The sequence below is a fragment of the Pholis gunnellus genome (genome assembly GCF_910591455.1).
Source record: "Pholis gunnellus genome assembly, chromosome: 3".
NCBI lineage: Eukaryota > Metazoa > Chordata > Actinopteri > Perciformes > Pholidae > Pholis > Pholis gunnellus.
The window spans coordinates 24,354,016-24,378,226 of record NC_136529.1 but is presented as its reverse complement, the minus strand read 5'-3'; the positions used below and the strand labels follow the sequence as shown (position 1 = coordinate 24,378,226).

At 44.7% G+C, this 24,211-nt stretch overlaps 1 protein-coding gene across 1 annotated transcript in view; it reads right to left on the bottom strand.

The window, feature by feature from the left end:
* The window catches only part of cntn4 (contactin 4), a gene marked incomplete at its 3' end in the record, with an annotated part of 143,989 nt that overhangs the window by 56,278 nt on the left and 63,500 nt on the right, over positions 1–24,211 (bottom strand). Inside the window, exons 6-8 of the mRNA XM_079186634.1 lie at positions 12,276–12,479; positions 5,498–5,600; positions 3,941–4,125 (exon numbers count right to left, since the gene is read on the bottom strand). Coding sequence (XP_079042760.1) covers positions 3,941–4,125; positions 5,498–5,600; positions 12,276–12,479 — 492 coding nt within the window. The remainder of the gene's footprint in view (positions 1–3,940; positions 4,126–5,497; positions 5,601–12,275; positions 12,480–24,211) is intronic.

The window sequence follows — 24,211 nt, the reverse complement described above, 5'->3', positions numbered from 1 at the left end:
TCTGCCATATAAATCTCCTGAAACCGTACTTTGGGCGTGTAGTGGTCACTGACTTGGGTCAGGAGGTGAGAGATGGTGTTCATCCGGCTCTTGCGGTGGCTTCGGAGGTTTTAGAATGTGAGGGAGATGGGGTGCCGGAGCCTGATGATAGTCTCCTGTATGGGCGTTTGAGAAATTCAGAATCCCTTGTTAATCTGGGCAAGTTGCTGGCTCATCTGCCGGAGACGAAACGTGAGGAAATGTCGGAGTTGGTACTCAAGTATCCGTGTTTGTTTGGGGATATTCCTTCGCAGACTGAGTGGGCGGAGCATGATATTGATGTTGGAGATGCTCAGCCAATTAAGCAGCACTTCTACCGTATGCCGCCAGTTAAACGTGGGTATTTGGATGCTGAGGTGGAGTACATGCTCCAAAATAATATCGCGGTACCTACGTTTTCTAGTTGGGCGTCTCCATGTATTTTGGTGCCCAAGCAGGATGGAACACCGAGATTCTGTACTGACATGAGGAAAGTGAATTCGGTGACAAAGTCTGATTCATTTCCTTTGCCACGTATGGATGATTGTATCGATCAGGTGGGGTCTGCAACGTTTGTCAGCAAATTCGATTTGCTGAAAGGGTATTGGCAAGTTCCTTTGTCAAAGCGTGCGCAGGAGATTGCTGCATTTATCACGCCATCGGGTCTTTATTCCTATAAAGTAATGCCGTTTGGGTTGAAGAATGCCCCGGCGACATTTCAGCGGTTGATGAATCGTGTAGTTTCCGGATTAAAGGGTTGTGCGGTTTATCTGGATGATTTGGTCATTTACAGCGATACTTGGCATTCGCATCTTCAACGCATTCGTGCACTGTTTGATCGGTTGGCAGAAGCGCGGCTCACCATTAATTTGGCCAAATGTGATTTTGCTAAGGCTACAGTCACATACCTCGGTCGTGTGGTAGGACAGGGCCGGGTAGCCCCAGTTCAGGCCAAAGTCATGGCAATAGCCGGGTATCCACAGCCCACGACAAAGAAGGAATTGCAGAGGTTTTTGGGTTTAGTCGGGTACTATCGGAGTTTTTGTAAGAACTTTTCGACGATTGTGTTTCCTCTCACTGAACTACTCAAGGCCAAGGTGGAGTTTGTTTGGTCGTCTGAATGTCAGGGAGCTTTTGAGAACGTTAAATCTCTGTTGTGCTCTTCTCCCGTGCTAGCGGCTCCTTGTTTTGATAGAACATTTATGCTCCAGGTAGATGCCAGCCAGGTGGGAGCAGGTGCCGTCTTGCTGCAGGATGACGACCAGGGATTGGTGAGGCCGGTCAGTTTTTTCTCAAGGAAGTTTAACAAGTACCAGGGGAATTACTCTGTTATTGAGAAGGAGGCGTTGTCGCTTATTTGGGCGCTACAGCATTTTAATGTGTATGTCGGAACGGGTGCGCGGATTTTGGTGTATACAGATCACAATCCGTTGACCTTTCTGCATTCCATCAGATGCCCAAACCAGAGGCTGACACGTTGGTCATTGTTCCTTCAAGTTTACAACCTCGATATTAAACATATTAAGGGGAAGGACAATGTTATTGCGGATGCGTTGTCGCGTGCTCCGTTGCATTGATTGGCAGTATGCCGGTGATCCCTTGGGACACCGACTTTAAGGGGGGGGGTGTGACGACCCCGCCTCTAACCTCGTGGCTGATTGCCTGATGCAGAGCACCTGGTTCTGGAGCATAAAAGCCCTGCTCCAGTGTTGCTCTGCCCCTGGTCGTGCTCTGACATACTTGGAGTGATCTCTGCCAGTGGCTGCCGATTATACTTTGGTTTGGTCTTCTTTGGTTTTGCTGACAACACCCCACACTTCATCCCACACACATCCATGCTCACACTACTGATATACTGACCGACACACTTCACAAAGGTAATTACTTTCTATTTTGTTAACAATAAATACGTTAATTTACCACCACCACCTGTGTCTTGTCCATATTTGTCATGGCCTAAGAGCCGGGTTGTGACACTGTTTTAAACTTTATGGTCAGGGAGGGTCATTAACTTTGATTGTTTACAGCGTGGATCAACAAACAGTATTCATGATTCTTTCCGTTCTCCCTGAGTTTCAGTCGAGTGTTCACAAGTCACAGAGTATATGACTGTTATATTCCACTATCAGTTTAACTCGAAGATAATCAGCCTGCGTCCCAATTCCATAACGCATCACAGAGCAAAGGTTTTGTTTCAACATCTGGGGACACATATGAGGTGGAAGCTTCAGATAGCCCCCTACCTTTCAGCCAATCAAACGCTAGCATGTTAGGTCGTCTTAGAGACGTAGCCTTTGGGAGAGCACATGGGAAATATGACTTCACTCCGAAGATAAGGCAAACTAGTTTGCTCAAATATTGGTAGGGACAATTCTGTCCTCCTAAAGTATTATATGTCGATATTATAATACATTATCATACCTACCGCCTTGGTCCTAATCCTTATGACAAGAAAGGAATGGAACCAACTATAATACTTGACATCTCGTGACTAATTTGCAAACTTTTCTAGACTCTGGATTTTTACAGAAAACAAAGAATGGAATAACACAACAAGACCTACATAACACTGGAGGTAATACAGTACTTTCCTGTATTTTCCCTAAGTGTGAGTGGAATCGCAGTGAGGTGTCTTTTAGAAACAATGAAATCACAACTTTAACTTTAAGATTAGTGACAACAATCTCTTTCAGCTGTTGTAAAAATATCAAACTATCAATTACAATATTGAGTTGCTCTGATCAACTGTAGTAATAATATAAATATGATGCTATATATAGATGTTTACCACTGTTGTGCTATCTAGAATTTATATATACAGTATCTATATATATATACAGGACTGTCTCAGAAAATTAGAATATTGTGATAAAGTTCTTTATTTTGTGTAATGCAATTAAAAAAACAAAAATGTCATGCATTCTGGATTCATTACAAATCAACTGAAATATTGCAAGCCTTTTATTCTTTTGATATTGCTGATTATGGTTTACAGCTTAAGAAAAATCAAATATCCTATCTCTAAATATTAGAATATCATGAAAAAGTATACTAGTAGGGTATTCAACTAATCACTTGAATCGTCTAATTAACTCGAAACACCAGCAAGGGTTTCCTGAGCCTTGAAAAACACTCAGCTTGGTTCAGTAAACTAAATCACACGTATGGGGATTATCACAATATTCTAATTTTCTGAGACAGTCCTGTATATACTTAGCTCTAAATTGAGATGTTTAGTTGAATCTAATAGATATATTGTTAATAAAATACCAACTTTAGACAGGACATCTTTACTGTCAAAAGCAGATTACGGTTTACATCAAAAATTAGTTTTTAGTTTTTTTTGTGTAATATTTGTCATTTTGTAAGAGCAGATTATTTTTCTGACTTTTTGCTTTGGAATGGAGTGGCAGTAGATTTCATGACTTCTCGTATCTTAACTCAATAGGTGTAACCACTGGAGGGACCATCAGCAACAATGACCGGAGCTACTAACCCCCTCCCGGTCGATCCAGATGCTGCAGCGCAGATTATATCCCTGACATATGTGCCACAGGCCTGTGTATAGTCCATCTACCGGCTTTAATCTCCAGTCAAGTTGGACGTCAATCATGATGCCATCTGGTGGTACCCAATACAGGGCTCACCAACAAGGTCGTGTCCAAGGGCTCAGCATCATCCCCATCACTCCTTTAATCTGGATCAAAATATTAGAGGCATCATGGTTGACAGCCTTTAATCATTTTGATGTGCTGTTAAAACCAGCCTGCCTCCTCGTGCGCGCCACACGAGCCTCTGCCGATCGCCGCCGACTGCTTTATAAGACCAGTTGTGTCCGCTTTCTGCTGCCTTTTTAGTCTGAGCAGGTCTGACAGATGTGGTGCACGCTGGTCAAATATTCATGCGTGTCAGGTTCACCTACCGTAGAAAGAGAGCTTCCCTTTCACCGTGTTCAATCCCCTGGAGTTTTCCGCCACACACTCGTACGTGCCGGCATCCTCCTGCTGGAAGTATGGGATTTCCAGGACGCCGCTGGCTTTCCTCATGTCCACTTTCCTGGGGAAGGGTACACCGTCCACTCTCCTCCAGTTTATAGACGGCACCGGGCTGTGAGAAGAGGCATGGAGGAGTGTAACCATCTGATGTCACAGCTTTACAATTTTTGTGAATGAGTTCCTCCTCATTGGTAAACTAAATCGTCAACATGTGCAATTCAAATCCCTAAATATCTCTTCAAACTCAAAAACCTTTTTTTAATTCCAGTTCATGCTATTGTTATATATTGATTATTGTTTGCCAAAGAATTGAATCGGCTAAAGGTGAACTGTCAATACATTTACCAAACATGTCCTCATACCTTGATGGAAAATGATGGAGCAGAATTAGAGCTGAATCAAAGACAGTATAAAGTTAAAAAAAAATATGCAGAAACCAGGCGGCAATCTCCAAAAAGTGAATTCAATGCTGAAGCGTCTTAATAAACCTGCATTATTTCTAATGGCCATCAGGTGGCGCCTCCTCTGGTTGCAAAAAGAAGTCTGATTGTATAGAAGTCTATGAGAAAATGACTACTGAGGTAATAAGTCGAGTGAGAAGTAAACACTGTAAACATGAGTTTATTGTTGTTGAGTTTAAATTATAGTCCCATTTTCAAAGCAGGGTATGCTTTGAGGCGTGGCTACCTTGTGACGTATAACTTTAACCCTTTCATGTGTTCTTGTTCATCGTTTGGTTGTACTTAGCTCCACTCTCTCGTGTCACTTCTGGTTGCAAAAGAACAAGATGGCGACAGCCAAAATGCCGAACTCAAGGTTTTTATAACGCTAGTCCACAAACCAATGGGGGACATCCTGACGACTAAGTCCACTTCTTACATACAGTCTATGCTTGAAACTAATTACTATCAGACAAAAAAAGCTTAAAAAAGCCTTCTTTATACACACAATCTGATTTAAACTCACAGACCCTTAATTATTTGAGTTAACGTCCCAAATGTCCCTTAATTTGCAAAATTAAGGAGAGATTAACTTTCAGATAGGTCATAAAAATCATTAATATTTAATGCGAGAGCAGGCTGAGGAGCTCAACATGTAGGGCTTTACTTTGAGTCCTAACAACCAAAAATATCTTCTTTTTTTAACATGACTTTTTAACTATTCCATATGTAACATTCATAAGTAATGTTTAAGGCGCTTATAAGGTGTACAGTTAAGGGCTATTTAGTAATCTAACGTTTAGCATATTACCTAGTCCTTTACTTTGGCTACATTGTTTTACAAATCCAGGTATTTTAACTGATGTTTACAACACGTGCATTCTAATTTCTCACATGTGCAACTTGAAACACATGAGGATTGCAGCAAAGCGGCGAGAAACATGAAATATATATATATATATCTATCCAAGCACTCTTCTGGTAATATTTGTTCTTTTATATGCGATTGAGCATGCTGAGCCTGACACTGAAGAGTGGGCTTACTTTCCCAGAGCGAAGCATTCCAGCTTCACAGTGGATCCTTTGGCAACATGAACGACCTCTGGAAACTGAACTTCAATCTTTGGCTCGTATTCACCCATCACACCTGAAAGAGAAATGCAAATGAGCGTCGGTGTTAGTGCAAAGAGAAAAGAAAAAGTTGTATTTTTGATTTGGAAATCCAGCTTAACAACAGCAACAAATAAAAGACTAGAAAATATAAACACTAGCTGTGGCTTCTGCTGTTGCTACACAGCTTCTGAAAACCTTTTTTCAAGTACAGCCACAAACTGGAATGTTTTTCAACTTCCAACACCGTGCAATCTGAGCAGCGAAAAGCTCTCTGCGCCGTCACAGAACGCTCCCCCATTGAAAATAATGAGAAAACGAAGCCGAAACACAGCTCTCCAGTGGACGTGCAACATGCTGATGTTGAATGGAAAAAATAAACAACAAAACAAACATCTTTGAGAATTCACAGATGGTTTGAGCTTTTACATCCAGATGAGTTTCATCTTGTTGTGTAGTGCTAACAGCTATGAACCAGAAAACGGGCCCATAAAATCCCCCTGGGTACCGCCACTGTGTCTACAAAGCATCCCATTCACTGTCGGCGAAGCGGCTCTGGTGGATTATAATATTGCTGCTGTGCATGCTAAAAAAAATCTCTCTGAATAAAGCAGAAGAAGGGAATGTGGGCTCTCTGGTGTTCTAGCTTTGGGAGACACTTATTCATGAATCAAGACTGGGGTGTCTTGACAGCACGTGCGTATTTTTGTCTCCCCCTCAAATCACACCAAGGTAAATGATATCAATGTATTTATAATGGTTGTCATTTCATTTCTCCTCTCGGTGCCAAAGCCGGGGTGCACAACATCGTATTTCGAAGCCCACTCGTCCACCGGTGTAACAATACATTTTCCCCCCCCCGTTGCTGTAATTCAGGGCTGAGTTGCACAAATAGCTCTCGAGATGGAGGAAACAGGCCAATTTCATCTCGTTGATTTGGTGAGGCATGTGTTATCAGGATGGCTCCCCGAGTGACTGTGAAAGCTAATTCAGATCCTTATCACAACTGTCTCATACTGGAATGTAACCACAGCGCTATCACCCATTTTAGGCAGACATGTGGAAGTGGACGGGTAATTGTCTCATACCATAACCTTTTGTAGGGGACACCTGTTTAATGTGCCCCCCCCCCCCCCCCCACCACCATCCTCCCCCTACCTGAGCGCCCCCGTGACCGTGGTGGAGCTGACGTTTTGCTGCTACACCTGCTGCCTCGGTGAAATAAAGGTATAATGAAAAAAGAAAGGAGGGAAGCAGCTGGGGACGGTGTTCAGGAATTGGGTGGAAAAAAGAAATCTCTCAAATCAGGCCAGCAATTCGCAATCCTGTCTCTCATCCAACGGATCGTGAGGTAATATGTTTCTGAAATGACTTCTACATTTATTCTTGAATTAAATTCTATATAACATATGATGGGTCATCAATGCTCAAAGAATATTCTCAACCCAATTGGCCTTTTTTCTGGAAACTACGTTTCGGAAAATAAAAATCTAGGAAAATAAAAAAAAGCATTGTAGTGGACTGTGTCAGCCATTCAGAATCTCAACACAGAAAATATCATCCTCGAGGTTTGTATAATCTTGATTTGGATCAGTAGACCAATAAGATTACTTTAATAATGCATTTGTTATAATTATAATCTTAAAAATATAATATATTGAATTTTATTCAAAGATATTTATGCATGTTTATATGAGTGTTCTCAACCTCAGAGAAGAGCAAAAATAAAATACTGGTGAATCCAGAAATCAGTGGGTACTAACAAGCTGAGAACACATCATGAACATCATCTCTTATATCACTTACTGCATGAAGCCCAATTTTGTGTTATGTCAGATACTAGATTTTGCTAGATGTCATGTAACCGCCTTAACTTTTATTTTTATTTCTTTCTCTCTTTATTTTCAAAATCAGCCTCTGGTCCCCAATATTGCAAGCTGAGCGCTATATTACTACAGCAGACCTACACAAGATACGATGCGGTACGATTCGGTACTGTACGATACGGTACAGTTATGATACAAAATACTACATTAATCCTGCAGGGGGGGGGGAACTGAGTGCCACCACACAAGTGAGATACTATGAGAAGACATATGCATCTCAAGGCAATACAAGATAAAAGTCCTGTACATCCAATATAAAAACAACTAACAACTCCTAATGTAGTGGCAATACTTATTTGTTGTTGAGGTATCAATTTCTCCGTGAATCGCCACCTTACCGTGGTGGAGGAGTTTGAGTGGCTCAGTGATCCTGGGAGCTATGTTGTCCGGGGCAGTAGCCCCTGGTAGGGTCTCCCAAGGCAAACAGGTCTCAGGGGAGAGCCCAGACTAAGAGCGGTTCAAAACGACCCTGATGATAAGCAGCCCACGGACTTCAGCCACCTCGCCCGGACCAGGGAAACCGGGGCACCCTCCCGGAGCCAGACCCAGGAGGGGAGCTCGTCGGCGAGCGTCTGGTGGCCGGGCCTTTGCCCATGGGGCCCGGTCGGGCTCAGCCCGAAGAAACAACATGGAGCAGCCACCCTGTGGACCCACCACCCGCAGGGACAAGCATCGGGGTCGGGTGCAATGCAGACCGGGCGGCAGGTCAGGCCGGAGGCCTGGGCGAGCCGATCGCCGGCAGCATAGACTAGCTCTAGGGACGTGGAACGTCACCTCGCTAGCGGGGAAAGAGCCGGAGCTGGTGCAGGAGGTGGAGCGATACCAGCTAGATATAGTTGGACTCACCTCCACACACAGCACTGGCTCTGGAACCAAGCTCCTGGAGAGGGGTTGGACTTTGTCCTTTTCCGGAGTTGCCCAAGGTGAGAGGCGCCGGGCGGGAGTGGGGATACTCACGAGCCCCCGGCTGAGCGCCGCTGTGTTGGAGTTCTCCCCGGAGAACGAGAGGGTCGCCTCCATGCGCCTACGGGTTGCGGGGAGCAAGGCTCTGACTGTGGTTTGTGCTTATGCACCAAACAGCAGTTCGGAGTATCCGGCCTTCTTGGAGTCGGTGGGAGGGGTCCTGGAAAGGGCGCCGCCTGCCGACTCCATAGTTCTCCTGGGGGACTTCAACGCTCACGTGGGCAATGACGGAGAAACCTGGCGTGGGGTGATTGGGAGGAACGGCTTGCCCGATCTGAACCCGAGTGGTGTCTTGTTATTGGACTTCTGTGCTAGCCACGGTTTGGCCATAACGAACACCATGTTCGAACATAAGGTGGCTCATAAGTGTACCTGGTACCAGAACACCTTAGGCCGGAGATCAATGATCGACTTTGTAATCGTATCATCTGATCTGCGGCCGTATGTCTTGGACACTCGGGTGAAGAGAGGAGCAGAGCTGTCAACTGATCACCACCTGGTGGTGAGTTGGATCAGATGGCAGGGGAACCGGTTGGAAAGACCCGGCAAGCCCAAACGTATAGTGAGGGTGAACTGGGAACGTCTGGCAGAGGACCCTGTCCGGGAGGTCTTTAACTCCCACATCCGGAAGAACTTCTCACACATCCCGAGGGAGGCTGGGAACATGGAATCCGAATGGACCATGTTCAAAGCCTCTATTGTGGACGCGGCCGCTAGGAGCTGTGGCCGGAAGGTCATCGGTGCCTGTCGTGGCGGCAACCCGAGAACCCGGTGGTGGACACCGGAGGTGAGGGAAGCCGTCAAGCTGAAGAAGGAGGCCTTCAGGGCCTGTTTGGCCCAGGGGTCTCCTGAAGCAGCTGAGAGGTACCGGCAGGCCAGAAGGACTGCAGCTGCGGTGGTCGCGGGTGCTAAAACTCGGGCATGGGAGGAGTTCGGGGAGGCCATGGAGAAGGACTTTCGGTTGGCCTCAAAGAGGTTCTGGCAAACCATCCGACGCCTCAGGAAGGGAAAGCAGGGCCTACCCCAGGCTGTTCTCAGCAGGGGGGGGGAACTGTTGACCCGGACGGGGGATATTGTCGGGCGGTGGAAAGAACACTTTGAGGAACTCCTAAACCCGACCAACATGTCCTCTGCAGAGGAGGCAGCGCCTGAAGACCTGGGGGGCTCACCCATATCCCTGGCAGAGGTCGCTAAGGTAGTCAAAAAGCTCCTTGGTGGCAAGGCGCCGGGGGTGGATGAGATCCGCCCTGAGATGCTGAAGGCGCTGGACACTGTTGGGCTGTCTTGGCTGACACGCCTCTTCAGTGTCGCATGGGGGTCGGGATCAGTGCCCATGGACTGGCAGACCGGGGTGGTGGTTCCCATTTTCAAAAAGGGGGACCGGAGAGTGTGCTCGAATTATCGGGGTATCACACTACTCAGCCTCCCGGGGAAAGCTTATGCCAGGGTGCTGGAAAGGAGGCTCCGACCGTTTGTCGAACCTCGGATTCAAGAGGAGCAGTGCGGATTCCGTCCCGGCCGTGGAACAGTGGACCAGCTCTTTACCCTCGCAAGACTACTGGAGGGGTTCTGGGAGTTTGCCCAACCAGTCTACATGTGTTTTGTGGACTTGGAGAAGGCTTTCGACCGGGTCCCTCGGGGGTTCTTGTGGGGGGTGCTGCGGGAGTATGGGGTGCCGGACCCGTTACAACGGGCGATCCGGTCTCTGTACGACTGCAGTAGGAGCTGTGTCCGCATTCTCGGCAATAAGTCAGACACGTTCCCGGTGGGTGTTGGCCTCCGCCAGGGCTGCCCTTTGTCACCGGTCCTGTTCGTGACTTTCATGGACAGGATTTCTAGGCGCAGCCGGGCGGTGGAGAACGTCAGGTTCGGGGGTCTCGGGATCACCTCTCTACTATATGCAGACGATGTGGTCCTGTTGGCCTCCTCGGATCGTGACCTCCAGCATTCATTGGGGCGGTTTGCAGCTGAGTGTGAAGCGGCGGGGATGAGAGTCAGCACCTCCAAATCCGAGGCCATGGTGCTCTGCCGGAAACCGGTGGATTGCTCCCTCCAGGTGGGGACGGAGTGCCTACCTCAAGTGAAGGAGTTTAAGTATCTCGGGGTCTTGTTCACGAGTGAGGGTAAGATGGAGCGGGAGATCGACAGGCGGATCGGTGCGGCTGCAGCAGTAAAACAGGCGCTGCACCGGACCGTCTTGGTGAAGAGAGAGCTGAGCCGGAAGGCAAAGCTCTCAATTTACTGGTCGGTCTACGTTCCTACCCTCACCTATGGTCACGAACTCTGGGTCGTGACCGAAAGGACAAGGTCGCGGGTACAAGCGGCCGAAATGAGTTTCCTCCGTAGGGTGGCCGGGCTCAGCCTTAGAGATAGGGTAAGGAGCTCGGACATCAGGAGGGAACTTGGAGTCGAGCCGCTACTCCTTCGCATCGAAAGGAGTCAGCTGAGGTGGTTCGGGCATCTGATTAGGATGCCTCCTGGACGCCTCCCACTGGAGGTTTTCCGGGCACGTCCAACTGGGAGGAGACCCCGGGGAAGACCCAGAACACGCTGGAGGGATTATATCTCCCAGCTGGCCTGGGAACGCCTCGGGATCCCCCAGTATGAGCTGGAAAATGTTGCGGGTGAGAGGGAAGTCTGGGTCAGCCTGCTTGGCCTGCTGCCACCGCGACCCGACCCCGGATAAGCGGAGGAAAATGGATGGATGGATGGTATCAATTTGTCAACAAACATAAGACCTCCCTCTGAACCATCCATAACTCAATAAACAATGAATTGATGCTTGGCAACACAGGGTAAGGACTGGTATTATTAGACCAGCGGAATGGTTGACAAAAACTTTAGAAATACCTTTTTGTGTTATAAACTGCTTATACATGTTTAATGAGGGACATTAAAATAAAGTGTTACCACTAATACTAATAGTATTAATAATGGCTTCCAAGAAAAAGGCCTCACAAGGCTGTTTGATAAGAACTTGTGTTCCCTCCTGGGAGCTTTTCTTTGTATTGCGTCAGAGCTGCTGTAATTAATTAACCCAAAGACATTTCAAGTGAACTTTACATTTAGCTTCATATTTCTTGCATTGCATTATATTTGGTAAGGAACACCCTTCTAGGAGAGAAGCCTACAATCAGATTACTTGCTGACAGTGACCTTTCCTCTGGCTGGCCTTAATAAGGCCACGATAAGGCCAGCCTAAAGCATCAGATCCACATGTTAAAGGACATTCTAAAATTAGCAGAGAAGGAGATAATTACCCTTTGAATTTCATTTGTATTCCTGAAAAACAATTATTCTACTTGCAGGTATACCAACAGAGCAAGTTCGGCTTTTCTGTTTGTCACAACTCAAGACCCGACCAAATTCTCAGCACTGCTATATAATAACATTTGATTCAAGCACAGGATGGAGAAGTTTTTCTTTTTTGTGCTAATAAAAGTAATGAAGAAAAACACCATTCAAAGACATCACGACAGTGGCAAGAGTTAAATGTACATAGCTTAGTAAGAGAGTAGTATATAAACTGAGGTAGAGGTGTATCTCAAATCTACCTGTAACCAAACATGGAGATCTAATGGAGGATTTGCTGTGTGCCAACACAGATTAAAGATATATAGGCAAAATCAGGGAAAGCTAAATCATCTGGAAAACCATGGATTTCATTAATCCAACTCAGTACGATAAAGAAGCAACATTTGCATCCAGATTAACGCCCCAATAAGAAGATACTGTAATTAGCAGATTCAACAATGTAGCCCAGTTAACCAGGACACACTTCCATCAGTCTTATGTGCTGTGGTTGTCAGTGTTTGTTTCGTAGGTGGTTTAGTGCAAGTAACGTGTTCAAAAGCAGAGCTTACCGTCACTGCGGAGCACCAGTGGAGTGAGCGGACCCTGGACTCGGGTCTTTGTGACGGTGTTGGTCACCACACAGGTGTAGTTGCCGACATCTGAGGGCTCCACCTTGGCGACGTACAGGTCCCCCGTCTCCTGCGAGATGAATCGGCGAGTATCCTGCTTCACAAACGTCGGGTACTCGTTAAAGATCCAGGAAAACATGAGATCTGCGGACGAAGACGGAGAAAGAGGATTCTCACATTAAATGAGACTCGGGGAAATCGAGGTTGGGGGGGGGCTATGAGATACTTTGGTTGCGGCAGAAGTGGTAGCTTGTGATAATTTCTCCTGAGGGTAGCAAAAAAAATGGTGACAAAGTTATATCACGCTAAGGTGAAAATTGATGGCAGGATCAGTGTGAGGTTGCAAACAAATTGAATTATAGTGAATTATCTGGAGTCTCTTCAAATGACCATTTTTCATGTTGATGAGGTTTGCATGCTGAACTAGGGAATTGGGAGACACAGGCGTCTGTGTTGTCATGACTGATTACAGATCCAACTAGAATTGACAGAGATACAGTGGAAACTGCTTATATGGATCAAAAAGCCTGGGAAAGAATCATTTCTATACAAATGTTTCAACAATTTGCTTGCAGCTCATTTTGGGTCTTTCCGTACATATGGAAAAGCCTCGTCTGCTTCCTGGCTGGCTACCTGAGGCTCGTGCTGACTGGATGTTGAAATGGTGACGGAAAAAAAGAATGCTATGTTCTCTCAATGAGAAACAGATGTGCACAAGGAAAGCACATGTGGTTTAAGCCTCCCTGGTCAACTGGATTGGTAATGCCTGGTCACTCTGCCGATACTCTAACTCTACGCCACCGCAGTACGGGCAGCAAATTCAGACACTACGGCGACAGAACCGGCTAAAAAACGGCAAAGTCTTATCCCAAGCGAGCCCTTGGTGAGGAAAGAGGCACAAGAATCGACGGCAAGCCGGTAAATGGCAAAGCTGTCCGTTTCATTACTTTATATTCATGTAGTAAATATACTAACGTCAATGAGATGGCAATCTGCATGAGAAATAAAGAAAAAAATGGGTTATAATACTTAATTTGACCTGGACAGACGGGTTCACTGTAATTAGTTTCCATAGTAGTTTCTAAAAAAGGCACAGTAGCTATAGATAATATCAATATCATATCATTGTCTACCACAGCCACACCGCTAGCCAGCTAACGGGTAAACTCATAGCAGTTTATTCTGGTGACTAGCGAGCTAAAGCTTGTTACTTCCATCACTCACTTGCTCCAAACTTCAAATTTGACAAGAGCTGTACGGACACGCTGATGCCATCACAGTCATGATGCTAAACGTTTTGTATTTATGGGAGAGCCGGCGTTTTCTGGGATGACATCTCAACCGTCTTAGAGGCACCAAATGGGCGACTTATCGCTAACAGGAAGTGGGGCATCACGTTGGCAAGTACCTGTCAGACTGTCGAAATCAATAACACATAGCTGGAGTTTAAATGTCAACCTTTTCCCCCAATGTCCTATCATTGTGTTGGGAGTATTTCAATGAGCCAAACACACATTTTGACGTCTTGATAGACGCACAAAAAGCTTTCGTTCTTCCTTGCAAGACAGAAGAGTACGTTTATGCAGTTATCTGGTTCATTAGGCTTCCGTCATGAGATGCTTTTAAGAAAGTGAAGAAATTATAAAAATCAAAGGCCAGTCATTGAGAATTTGATGAATGAATGATAGTTTTGTAATTACTATGTAACAACAATTAATGACTGACTGCTACAGTGGCTTAAATTACGTAATTATGGGACTCCATTAACCTGGTCGATAATCCAATTCAGCGTGAACCAGTGTTTAAATTGAAACAAATGCACGGCAAAATGTGAACAATGCAGGTTTTTAGGAGCACAATGTAACAAATACGTATTTCACAAAAAAATGCTTTAAATCACTGCCATCATTGACATCACTGTCACGCTCACTAGTGCCATAACTCAACCGCAGACACCATCTCTTGGTCTCGCATGCAGAGAAGTAAGAAATGCGATGCAGAAATAATCGCACAGCATCTGAGCAAACAAGACCGAACCTCATTTTGTCCAGCAATTACATGAAAGGACGCAGAATGTGCGCCACATATGTGAAGTGAGAGAAACACTGTATGTTTGTCATGTCCCATTTTCCATAATGTATGCCTCTATTTATTGGAGAACTGGACAGTATATCAGTAACCTCTATAGGAGATCTACTCCTGGATAAGTTATTTACATTATTAAAGTAAACTTGAACGTTGAGATGTGATCTGCTGCTCTGGAAGTTTTGCAGGGAGCCTAACTGAGAGGCGTGCGCTATTTTTCCTGCTGAGCTTGAATCATAGCATTTGCTAGCGGACCAGCAATTAAACGAAAGAGTCTTGGAGGAACCTCTCTCGTCTACCCTTGCTGCTCGCTGGCCATTTATCACAGCATGATCCCACGCTCCCGATCGGCACCATTTGGGGCTCGGGGTTTTGGCCGCTGCGCGTGCCGAGCTGAGCGCCGAGCGATGGCACAGTAGAGGTCCGTGGGGACAAGGGACACTTCAAGGCAGGATAAGGCATGTTGTTTGTGTTTGTTTCCTCTCCAGCTCTTTCGGTCCACGACTGCACCTGCTCTCGTTTCTATGTTTAAAACCCACATGACTACATGGCACAACATGAGCCGCAGAACCCCGCAGAGAGCAGAAACATAATGAGATGTCTCCCGCAGCTGGCCGAGCAGTCTTCAAAAAATCATCCAGGGCATTGATTTTATGGGTTACACAATGCGCCCTGACATAAAAAAGGGACATCTGAAAGACAAAATGGGGAGGGAATCCAGCTGCCCTGAGTGTATTACGACTACTGCCAACAGATAGTGAGACTTATTTGTATTATGATGACAGCAGAACGAATTAACAATTTAGGTTGTTTTAAACTATAGTCTGATGTTGCAAAGGTCTTTTCAAATCTGACAATATACGATGATTTTGCCTCTGTGGCTCCTTTTGCTCTGTCAAAAAGAAAAAGAAAAAGATTTTTTTTCCCTAAACATGATCCATTGTAGCGAGGTTTGCAAAACTCCCTCAAGAGTTCTTTGTGGTTTCCCTCCAGGTTAAAGATCACTTTGCATAAGTCACAATGAATAAAGCTGCTTCACTCACAAAAGGAGGCAGAGGAGCAGCTTCAAAGGACAGGCCTCACTGAATATTCAAAGACTCGAACAAGTCGCGCAAGTCAAACATGCCCGTCTCCTTTCGCGGTTAAGATCACGCCCAGGCTGATTTGAGATCGTTTAAAGATGGAGCACCGGGACAAAGACGGTGGGCAGTATTCCCAAAGTAGGTCTATCATCCTTTATGACAGCCCGGAAAGGGAACGACTCTATCAGCTCGGGGGGCACCTGTGGATGGACGCGCATACAGTTGTGTGTGTGTATGCTGTCAGCCGAAATGCTACTCTGCAGTGTGAGCAGGTAGTTTCATGAAGACCAGTTCAAATGAATAAATACATTCTTAAACCAGAAGGGCGACCCCTGCTTCGAATAATACCAGCCAATTGAATGGCCGTTATCAGCCTCTATATATGGGTTAGAAGGGGTCTGCAACACGTACTCGTATAGGCTCAGAAGACAGTTATCATGTATTGACATGGTTGATCACCAATACGGACACAAGAAGACAATGTCGACCTCAAGACAAAGCATGTGTACGGAGGAGGTTGAGGTGAAAGAATGGGTTCAATAAACACAGGACTTTCACCCAAGAGACGCTGTTTGTGTCCCGTGTGAAACCAAAAGTCAACTTTGACTTATTTTGCTGTACTTTTGTTATGTTACTTATGTACTTAATAATGACACGTAGCCTAAGCAAGTTAAATAACGTTACTTATTTTAACCCTAACCACGATCTATTCCTGAACCTATACCAAGTGGTTTTGTTGCTTAAACCTTTTGTTTCAATTCTCAAAGTTAAGTTTCACTTTCACGTGTTAGGTGCAGTTTTGCCCGCCTGACGCATCAGAATGGTAGTGAAAACCACTGATAATGCCCATTCAATCGGCTGATAATATTCAAAATGGGTGAGGAAGGCCATCCAGCTGCGAATGTAATTCTTCCTTGGCCCATGTTTTCACACTCTTCCACCAGGTTTCATGGAAAAGTAGTTTTTTCTGTAATGCTGCTGACAAACAAACCAACAAGCCAAACATAAATGCTAACATTTTTTGTGGAAGCAAAAATTAAGAGTCAGTACTAAATACAAATATAGACCATATGTCTTTTTCTTAATATTAAAATCATAAATATTTTCAATAATATAAAATGCATGGACGTTCAACAAAGAAGGCACAAAATGAGTGAGGATGAAGTAAAATGTAAATATGTATTATTGCTGCTGTGTGTAGAAATTGTGAAATAATATTTTTTACAACCTTGAACTATAATAATATTTTGATCATCACACAAGCTTTTAGTAGGAGCCTGTAAGTGCAACTTTGGCACTTTGGTGTTGCACTATACTGTAAAGTTGAGCGAGATTGAAACAAAGGTGGTCAAAATGTATGTAGGGAAGGTGGAGATATCTGACTTTTAGTTTCTAAAATATTAGGCAATCCCTTAACATGCTAAATCCTACATTGGTATAACTCCACACCCACAGTTTGAAATGTGGGCCTTTTGCTCAAAATATTTCCAAACCCAAGCTGAGTGATCCCTTCTGACATCATCTCGACCGTTGCTTCTGACTTTAGAAAGCTCCTGCAGACTTACAAGCTGAGAGGTGCTCACAACAGTGCCCCTTTGATTTCAGTGTGCACCTCTTCTTTCATTGATTTGAAAATGTGTCCATTACCTCGCTGTTGCCAAATCGACCTGATGGCATCACAATAAAGACATCCATTCAGGGATGTATGCAGGATGAACGCTGCCACTCAGAGCTACAGTCCAAATCGAGTACATCTCTAATTTGTTGCGGAGGTTTCTCCAGCTTCGTAAATATGGCATCATGGAAGCCAACAACAAAAAGACGAGCACCGCTTCTTCCCTCAAACAGTTGATTTGAGGTAGATAAACAAAATGCAGCGCGTGTGACAACAGAACAAAGTCACTGTGAAGCGGAGCAACTGCAGTAAATGATTGCGACCGTGTCGACTGGCAGGGCCCGTGTGTATGTTACAGTCAGTGACGTCAGCCAGCCATGTCTTGTAATGTGATTCATTTCAACAGAGTACAGACCCTGGCCTGCTTCTCTTCCTCCTGCTGCAGCTCCAGAGCACAGCCAGCCACTGAAACGCCCTGGTTCTGTCCCTACTGCTTAAAGCATTCATATTCATTTGGACACATACTATAATCATAAAGAACAACAACAAATATATGTTTTTGCTAAACAAACAAAGCAGCCATCCGTCAATACAACTGCGGTTTTACTGTTGCATAAGGGTTTTTTGGCACCATAATATCATCAGCATCGCCTGCCTCATCATTTCATATTAATAATACATGTAAGAGCACACTGACAACAAGATGCATTTTTAATCAACCAATTACAAATCGGTGGGACGCGGACAAGGTGCAAATTGCACAAATTTACAACAAAACGCTTCCCACTCTGGGTAATTCACCAATTACAGGGCGTCGGTGGCCTGGTGTAACATTCACGAGCAGGAGGGGCTGCTGGGTGGTGTAAAACAGGGTGGAACAAGACGATACAACATGAACTACTTCTCCCCCTAAACATACTTCCAGAGCCACAGAGAGGAGCGCTCATGCAGCCAAACAACACGGCGGCGGACACCACGGGTGGAAAAGCCCCAAAAGTCAACTGAGAAAAACAAACTCACAATTCGATCGAATTAGGATCTACACTTCAGCCGATTTGCGAAGGCATCTTTGAAAAGGCTGCCTTGTGTTGTGTTGCTGAGTGCAGTGCTCCCATATCTGTGCTCCAGGCTCCAAGAATCCTCTGTCCTACCGTTTCCTCTACAGGACCGAACAGGATGCACATGCTCTGTGTGCACAAAGCCTCGGGTGGGAGCAACACACAAGTGATTTCAGTCTTGAGTGCCCCTTAAAGGTCTTTCCCCATTAGAAAATAGAGGTCGGCAGCATTAGGTCCGCGCCTAAACACAGTGCCCGTGTAGCACAAAGGAGCACGGCTGGGTCACGCCGGCGGCCCATTAAATGCGGCCGGCTTTGAAAGAGACAGGAACTGACAGGCGCTCAGCATCCCCTTGCTGCCTCTGATCCACGGTGGCAGACAGGAGGTTGAACTGGACCGCACGTTTGGGAGAAAACACACATTTTGGGAGTTGTGTCGTGGTTTCGAAAATACGACTTGCATTGCGACCAGGTTGAGATAATCTATTCCCCCTTCCTTTTGAGTCTGCAGATAGTAATTACCATATATTTCTGGCAGGCTCTGACATTGGCCTGTCAGATGGAGAGTGAGTGTGTGGATGGCGCACGGAGGCAGCACGCCGCTCTGCCTTTGTGCTGGGATCAGGACTGGCAGGGTGTGTCATGCCTGATCTGCACTGAGGCTGTTCTTTATAGTCTCTCCACTGTCGACTGTAAGAGCAGGAAGGATTGCTGATGACACTGGTCACATTAGAAGACATACAGTACTGTGCTCCTTTTACTACGGTGACGCAGCTACCGTAACGGAGCAGTTAACGTTAACGGAAGTAGAATGGAGTTTTATTAGGATGCGTTCATGCTCTTTTAAATAATAATTAAAAAAAATAGCATTAGGTGAAGGTAAAGTATAATGTTATCATGATGTGCTCAAATGTAAAATTGAAAAATTTAGTTTTTGGGCTCGAATAAATACAGTTGTTTGAAAGAGATGATTTCACAGCAATATGGCATTTTCCGGCCAGGGAGTTTGGAGTGTTAATTCTTAACATTTTCACAGTGTGTTTTCAGTTAATGAAAGTTAATTGCAACATCTTTGGTCTCCTAAAAATATCTTATTCAGCATTCAGTTGTACTTAGCTCCACCCACTCTTATCACTTTTGGTTGGAACACAACAAGACGGTGACAACCAAAACGCAAGTTGGCAAAGCCAAAACTATTATCCAAAAATCAATGCGTGTAGTCACAGTGACTCCGTCCATTTCTTCTATACAGCTTATTATCCTAACACTAGATCAATGTGTGTATTGATCCGTTTTTGTATATCGATATTATCGTGGTTTCGACTACAACCTTTTTGGTATCATTCCTTCTGATAAGAGGTTTTAGAGGCCAATACCTCTACTTTTATTAGATTCAAGTTGCTGTTCACTTTGCTTTTACAGACAGTCACACAGTTTATGTAAAGTTATAAGTGTATGTTATTAGTCCCTGGGGCGAATTTTACAAAAGGATTGCTGCTTTTACGGCCGCTAATCCTGCTCAAGACGAAAAGAAGCCGTGTTATTCTCAAAGCACCCACAAAGGGTGAGATGCACTGCAATCTCGGTGCTCCTGTGCTATTTATGCGTCTTTAAATGAGGTAATATGCAGATATGAGTGACATTGGCGATGTGTAACATCGGTGCCCCAACATGGCGGCGACACCAAGTAGAAGTCAGCAGAAGTCACATGACTGCAAGGCATCTATAGAGATTTTCCGACGATTTGTTATCATGTCAAACTAACTATTAAAACCAAAACAAGTAGAGCAGCAGTGAAGTCAAAATTGGAACAATGATAGCCAAAGTCAAAGTAAAAGTTAATTACAATCTGTCTATCACTGGCACTTTAACCTTGGATGTGTAGTGGCAACTGTAAATGACTTTAAAATAGATCACAAAGAACACAACACAGACTCATCCGAGTGTCACAAAGTGGCTTGCATCATTCTTTCAACAGGGAAGAATGAGCGCGCTGGGACTTATGGGACAACATGAATCCTCAATGGTGCTGCACTCACGAGACAGCTGCTTACAGTGGTACAGCTACTGCTCTGCTGCAGGTTGAGGAAAAATATACTTTTTAACAAGAGTGACAATAAACACACTTTAAGACACCTTGTCACCTTGGAGTTGGGAATTTTACAAAAATAATCAGCACATGAAAAGCTTAAATAAATAATCACAATTTGCAGATTTAAAGTAAACCCGAGTGATGATTGCAGCTAGCAGGTGTCCTTCTTTGTATTCCAGAAACTTGATCACTCCTTGTGCAGCGGAAGATGCACTGATATGCACACAGAGGAAGAGGTAATTACTCCACAATATCTTTACATAGCAAATAGCCATTTGCTGCTATATTGATGCTTTGAATGTCAACCTGCTTGGTTCAGATTGTACAATCCCCCCTTTGCACCAGGAGTAATATAGCTGTACACACTAGCCAGCGATGGGGTGCTCAAAAACTGCAGACCTGTGCTCTGCTAAGCAAGCCATAGGTGCTGTGGACCGAGCTGTCATGTTTTCCACAATTGTTATTTTCCCCTTGCACAGCAGGTGACAGCACATTTCTTCGGGGATGAAATCCCCTGCGGGCACCGGGGGATTTGTGTTTATGCAGCGGGGGAGCCTGAGGACACGACGTGTGACTGCAGCCCGGCCAGAGAGGACAGGCGGGGGGGACGTCTGAATGTAGTTCTGTACTGAACACACATCAGATGTATACATGTGAAACCTACAGTGCAGAACCTTCACCCACACATCCCCACCCACCCACACACCAAATGCAACAGCAGCAGCTCTGTGTACTGTGAACTTTAAGGAGCTTAAAAACAGATTGAGGAGGCATGTCACTCACACACGTCTTCGGGGAAAACGCGCGCTCAGACTCCTCCGTGACCTTTTTCATACGTGATTAGAAACTCCAATCAGGTCAGAGTGTCACTTCCTGAAAACACACCACATCCCCATTTCATGCTGCTGTCATGTTGCCGGCTGCTTGTCACTGAAGTTTCTCTTCACTGTGAGGTAACTGAGTCACATTACGTCAAAACTGTGAGGGGGGGTTTGGAAGAAAAAAAAAAGAAGGCTCTGTGTGTTCGGCATGGATGGTGTGACAGTGACATGTGATATGATTCCAGAGAGCTGACATCCCCACACAGATGAAGAGGAGAGGGGAAATGTGACTGTATGCAGGGTTGTGAAAGGAGATTATTCATGGAGATTGTGAAATGTGTCGTCTGCTAATCAGGTTAAATGCGGAATAATCCCTGACGGGTGATAAAAAAAAATAAACTGCTAAATATGAGTCACATACAGTATCATCAACAAACACCACTGGAGTAAACAGGTCCTTCCTCTTAGTGCATGGAGAGGTTTGTGTTGTTACCTTCGTCTCACAGTGGCTTCAAAAAGCATCTCTTACATTTTTGCATTTGCCATTAAAGATTCCAATTTTCCTGACAACAGAAATCTATGTTTTCTTGTTCTCTTTTTTGAAATATGATTGATTTGTGTGTTTTTTCATCATGTCTCAGGATTAAAAAAGGGTAGAAAACTAAAAAGAAATACGCATTAAAACTTTGAACTCAGAATATTAAGAAACAAAGTTGTGACTACCACATCTGTGGGCTGTAAAAACTGACTTTTCTCACAAACTCGATAAACTCGAGCACACTCAAGGCATGAACAGAAACCATATGGGGATTTTCCACTTCTGTGAAATATGGCTCTTAAATTATCCATTGCAATTCCATTTTTAATAAATGTTTATATGATAATTATGACCATTTTCAAGCCTCAAAATAAAGACTCTAGTTTTTTTCTTTTCTTTTCAGGCCCTGAACAAAATCCAACATCCTTTCAGTGACTTAAAATGTACCCGATTTAGTGCTTTGCAGTTGGCTTTTATATCTGGATTGTTGTGTATTTTCACTCCCCCACTGTATGTGTTGTGATCTGAGCTACTCCAGGCGGACATGCATGCTTTTAGTGCATGTTATTGCATGTTAGCGTGCTCCACGAGGGGATGCTCTGCACTGTGCTCATAACGCTGTCCCGATGGAAGCGTAGCATACGCACTCCAGTTCCCCCACTGGTAAACACCGCTAGCTCTGTCAGCACTAGTGCCGTAGTTTGCGCTGTTAGCACTGCTGGCTCAGCCGTCCACATGTTGAGAGCCGTGTGGAGGCAAAAGGTATGCTGTGAATTTTAAATTTAGCAAGTTTAAACATCATTCTTTGATGGAAAAATATAGCTACAGTGTGTAGCTAATCTATGATAAATTTAAAATCAAAGTAAATGTGGATAGTCACAAGTTGTAAATACAATACTGATGGCGGCAGACAAATATCATAGGGCTATAATATGCAGGGCTACAGGTTATGGGTGGAGAGAAGGTGCCACATTCATAACACACTCAAACCAGGACACGACCACCTGGAAACCACATGTCACTGTGTCGGTTTTCTACTTTAATTTATGCTTTTGGTTAATAGGTCAGTTGTTTCATGTCTAATGTTGCTTTAGGTACAGCACAGTGACACCTAAAGACTAACATGCCTAAAGATACAGTACACATGCACGCACTCATTGAACACACACTTATGCACACCACACACTGGGTAGTTTCTGGGTTATGCAGCAGATGTGTGCTCTCCAACTAGCAGCACACCATCCACACTCATCGCTCTGTCTTTCTTCTGTCCCAACGCGTCCTTCTGCATGGACGAGGCCCGCGCCGCATACAGCGGGGCAGGACAGCTGCCTGCCATGCATAATGTCTCCTCCGAGAGCCCCCTGTGACAGGTGGAGACCCTCCAGAGCCTCGGGCATACACAGAGGTTTCCCCCACTACGGTAGGGTCTGCCAACATATGGTGCTGAGTAGGGATGCGCGGAGGTTTTTCCTTGAACGTGCCACCCACATGCAGAACTTGATTAAAATGAAATGAGGTCCTCGTGAGGGAGGGAAGGTGGCCTGGCAGTCATTATTGTCTTGTTATTGGCTGTCAGGCTGCTGATGCCACACTGAGATATCTCCTCTATGTCAAAGGAATGTCATAAAAAGACTATGACTGCAGATGAATCAACATATGAAAGATATTCTCCAAGCATAAGCATGCAAAAGAGCACTACAAGCCCTGAATATGTATCACCATCTTTTTTTTCTTATTATTTTCTCTTATACAGTTCAGTATTCAGGGTTCGGGGCAGAGTTGCTACGCTTTATTATATCCGCTCAAAGCAACCTGATGCAACGACAAACATGAAATTCTCTGTATTCAGAAGCAGAGAAATTGGCTCATAAAAAGAGTCGTGTTATGGCCGTCACCCATATCACGACAGTGTTATTTACAACAACTTTACAACACAAACTTTTACATTTATTTTTGATCAATTGTAAATCATCAGGAGAGGAAAAGTCTTCTCCAATAGCCCTTAGAGTAAAGAACATTGCATTTCATGAATATGAAATTGTATTCCATTATCACCATCACTTTGTATTCCCTGTTAGGCAGGCTGCAGATTTCCTCACATCCTGAGTGCATCCTCTCATATCATGGTGTTGTAGTTGGCTTAGTCCTCATTAGTCATCTTGTTTCAATGAATTTATGTGAAAACATACTCCCGATGCCTATCTCCTGACCAACGCAGTCACCAGGAAATAATGTTTGTTTTTGCAGACTCAGGATACGTTAAATGTGGACGTATTAGTATATCGAGCAAACATGGAAAGTTACGTGATATGAAAGTTACGTGATATGAAAGTTACGTGATATGAAAGTTACGTGGTATAAAAACAAGTCTAACAAGCAAGGAAGTCCGGTGGGTGGATGGGTCAAACAAACCTATTATTTCTAACCTTAACCAAGTAGTTTTGTTGCCTTAAGCTAACCAATCTCTTCACAACGTAAACCTCGTGGCATTGTGCGTTTTATGTTCAGAAACGTCGACATTCAACGTATCCCATGGTTTTTTCAGAAAAGTTCAATTCAACATTCTCTCTGGTGACTGGGTTG